Below are 3,785 nucleotides of genomic sequence, written 5' to 3'. Positions count from 1 at the left end.
CGCTGCCAGAAGGAGAGGTGAGAATCAGCTGATCTTTCTTTTTATAGCAGCCCTGGCCAGGATTGCTGGGGCCGCGATCCAGCCCTCGCCTCCCGGTTATTTTTGCCTTCCAACCCCCCGAGCACCCAGAGCAGCCGCTGCCCCCTCCTGCCCTGCAGCGTGGCTCCGGGGACAGTCAGGAACCCCCCGTGGGATAAATTGCCTTTGCTTTAAGCTGGGTGCGGGTGCCGTCCTGCCCCGCGGGGGCTCTGCCTTTTCCTGCGGCATCTGACTCCAGCTCTGGCCCTGCTGACCCGGGGCCCGGTGCTTGCACTGACCCCCCGTCGCGCTGCTGAGGACGGGGCAGGTTGTGGCACAGATGGTGTGGAGGCGAGGGGCATCCGCGGCACTTCAGCCCCTGCCCGCAGCCCCCGGGCTTTGGAGGGGCTTAGAAGGCAGGAGGCAGGGCAGGGTGCAGGCAGCAGGGCTGGGGACAGACCAGTCCCTGTCTGCTTCGGCACGAGCAGCTCTGGGCCAAGGGAGCGTCCCCGTCGCGGTGCTTACAGACACAGGGACAGGGGTGGCAAAGCCCAGGGGGGCTCGGAGCCTGCGAGGGGCTCATCCTGCAGGACCACCTGGGGAGAACCGGGGAGAGAGGAGCACAGCAGCAGCATCCTTCCCCGGGGACCCCCATGTCAGCACTGGGGGAGGCAGCCTGCAGACAGGCCCCTGGCTGAGCAGAAGTGAGACCCCAAAACCTCATCACAGCGGTGCAGGGTCCCCCCAAACCGGGCGGGTACGGCGCCCTCTCCCACCCTGAGCAGCACCGGTGCCGCCGCTCCCCCACCCCCTTCCCCTGAGCAGGGACCCCTCTCCAGGTTACAGGACCAAGACACCCCGTACCCGACACAGGCACCAATGGGCTGGCACGTGGCATTTTTTGCACGTCTGCGCCATTCGAGATCCGTATAGGAAGCTTACACCATCATCTTTGCATCCCATCCTAACGTTCAGTGCAGTGAATGGGAAGGAGCGCCAATCCGTCTTGGCCCGCTGGCCTCCATAGACTCCCTGGGCTGCTTGGCGGGGAACAGCTCCTCTTCGCTGGGCTCCTTCTACTCCCTCCCAATGTGAATGGTGGAGCTGGCAGTGCTCGCCTGCTCGGGAGCCCCCCAGGACCCCAAGGCTGTCGAGGGGCCAGTGGCACAAGCAGGGCCAGCCCTTGGCCAGGACCCCCCACTGGAGCTGCCCTGGCAGCCCCTCTGACCCTGCGTCCCGTCCGGCCTCAGGCGAGAGCGTGACGGTGTGGTGCGAGGCGGTGAGCAGCCTCCCCGAGCTCACGCTGCTCTACTGGCTGGGGAACGGCTCCCTCGTGGAGAAGCTGCACCCGGACGGGGCCGTGCGCGAGGGGACGGTGCTGTGAGTACCGGGGTGGGGGGTCCCAGGGGTGCAGTGGGGCTGCCCGGGGCTCCGGGGCTGGCAGGGAGGGGCAGCCCTGGGTGTGGGGACGTGACACCTCCACAGAGGCCTGTCTCCATGCCCCACCATGGGATCCGCATGGCCCCACGTCTGCCGGCCCCACTGTGCTAGGGGGGTCTCCCGGCGCCCCTCGCCAAGGCAGGAGCGCTGCCCGGGCCGGCCCCAGGACCTGCCCGCAGCCGGCTGTGGGACCCCAGGGTTTATTAAAGCACATCAAGGCTGCCTGGTGTCGGCCGGTGTCACCCGTGTCCTGGGGACGGGGCTGCGCGTGGGTGTTGGGGGCACCTGTGGGGTGAGGAGGGAGGGAGAGGAGGCGGCTCTGGTGTGCACAGAGGGCAGGATCCGTCCCTGACCCCCTCCCAGCCCGGCGAGGGACAGGAGAGCCACAGACAGCCCTGCCCCTGCCCCTGCCCTGGGGATGCCTGGCCCCACGGCTGCACCCTGTGCCGGAGGAGGAGGAGGAGGTGGTGATGGGCTGCAGGCAGGGGACAGACCCCAGGAGGAGACACACACACCCCTCCGGACCCCTCGAGCAGGACCCGGGCTGCGGGCATCGCTCTGCGGGATGCTCTGGATGCGGGAGAGCTGGGGATGTGAGGGGGCTGGAGAAGACCCCGGCTGCAGCCCCCCCCCCCCCCCCCGAGTTGCCCCCAGCCCAGGGAGCCGCAGGAACCCCCGGAGACACCCCAGTCCCAGAGCAAATCTTTATTCCCGTGGGAGCCAGGGAAAGGTCTCGTCCCGGCTCCGCTGGCGTCCTGGGGCTGCCGGGGTGTCCCAGGGCCGGTGGCACCATGGCAGGGCTGAGCAGTGGGGCTGTCCCCGTGCCCCCAGCCCTCCTGCTGCCCCGTCCTGTCCCGCTGGCTCCGTGAAGCTGGTGGCTCCCGTTCCCGACCCCTTTCCCTCGCCATGGTGCCGTGGCAGCGGTGGCATCTCGGCTCAGGATCCTGCGGCGGCTGCCAGGGCCGCGGCTGCCAGGAGGAACCCCCAGAGGCGGGGGGGGTCCCCCTGGACGCTCCTGCCTGGGGGTGCCAGAGAGGGGGAGTCAGGGGCAGCCGGGGGGGAGGGGGCAGGGGGCCCGGCGGGGGTCTGCCCTCCCCAGCTGCAGGGGGGGCTTTGGGCTCACCTGCGCTGAAGACGCACGCCATGGTCTTGGATCTTTTCTCTGCCAAAGAAACCAACCGTTTGCACGGCTGCTGCACGCAACGTGCCGTGCCGCTCCTCACCCCTCCCCAGCCGTGCCACGCTGTGCCATGCCAGGCTGTGCCGTGCTCTGCCGCTAAGGGCCCCTTTGCAAACCCCAGGGGAGAGCGGCTGGGAGGCGTGCAAGGATGCGCGTCCAAAGGCAAGCTGCCCCCGTCACCCTCCCCGCCATCGAGACCGCCTTTCCTGGCAGAGTTGGTGGGATGGGGCCACCCCCACTCCTGCACCCCACACCCCTGTGGCAGGGAGGGACCGTGCCCCCGGGAATTCACCTTTCACCCACTCGCAGTTGTAGGTGCTGCTTGCGCCCTGGGAGCGGAGCTGGATGAAGGCTCTATTCCCATTGTGGGTGATGTTGGTGACCTTGAAGATCTCAAAGGGCGGGATGAGGACCTCCTCCTCCGTGGGGAAGAAGGAGAAGTTCCTGATGAGGACACCATAGCAGGTCTCCATCGAAAAGAAGGTGTCCTGACCGAAGTGCTGGGTGCTGTCGTTCCGTAGGGAGGTGGAGGTGAACTGTCCGAAGCGGATGGATTGTTGGTGCCGGGCAGTGAAGCGAACGTCTACACCTCGGTAGACGTGGTGGCATTTTTGTGGCTGGGTGTCCTGCAGGATACGCAGGGCCTCGCTCAGGAGGAAATGCAGCACCTTGAAATGGAAGGCACACAGGTATTCCTCGCGGGAGCGCCCGGCCACACGTACAGCTGCATCAAACTCCCCGTACACGTTGCTATCCAGGATATATGCCATCAGGGCGACCGTATGGTCTGGCCGCAGCGCTGGCAGCTCACGGATGCGGGCCTTCCATCTCTGCCATTCAGTAGTGGCGTAGGTCCAGGCCCTGGCGTAGACTCTGTTGTTGGTGAACTCAGTTTGGTTGAGCTCCTCCAGCTCCTCCTCCATCATGCGGCTGCAGCCCTGGTACTGGTCATCGAAGAAGCTGGGGGCCATGTCCAGTGCCACCTTCTCGACGGGGTCGAGGTCTTGCCAGTGCTGGGGTCTGGCAGTGTCCAGGGTCCCGGACAGCAGCACCAAGCCCAGCACCAGATGCTCCATGGCAGGCAGAGCCCCCCCAGGAGAAGCACCCAGCTACCGCGGTGCCGTGGGCAGGGAAGCAGCCGGTTCCT

General features: G+C 67.1%; 1 protein-coding gene across 1 annotated transcript; it reads right to left on the bottom strand.

The window, feature by feature from the left end:
• Positions 1-2,301: 2,301 nt before the first annotated feature.
• Positions 2,302-3,785, bottom strand: LOC129200296 (erythroblast NAD(P)(+)--arginine ADP-ribosyltransferase-like). The gene is made up of 3 exons (XM_054811614.1): positions 2,931-3,785; positions 2,582-2,620; positions 2,302-2,477 (listed from the first exon to the last, which is right to left on the bottom strand). The coding sequence occupies exons 1-3, from the start codon at positions 3,712-3,714 to the stop codon at positions 2,395-2,397; spliced, it is 906 nt and encodes a 301-aa protein (XP_054667589.1). The 5' UTR covers positions 3,715-3,785; the 3' UTR covers positions 2,302-2,394.

This window comes from Grus americana, unplaced genomic scaffold, assembly GCF_028858705.1.
Source record: "Grus americana isolate bGruAme1 unplaced genomic scaffold, bGruAme1.mat H_33, whole genome shotgun sequence".
Taxonomy (NCBI): domain Eukaryota; kingdom Metazoa; phylum Chordata; class Aves; order Gruiformes; family Gruidae; genus Grus; species Grus americana.
This window is presented reverse-complemented; position numbering and strand designations above follow the sequence as displayed.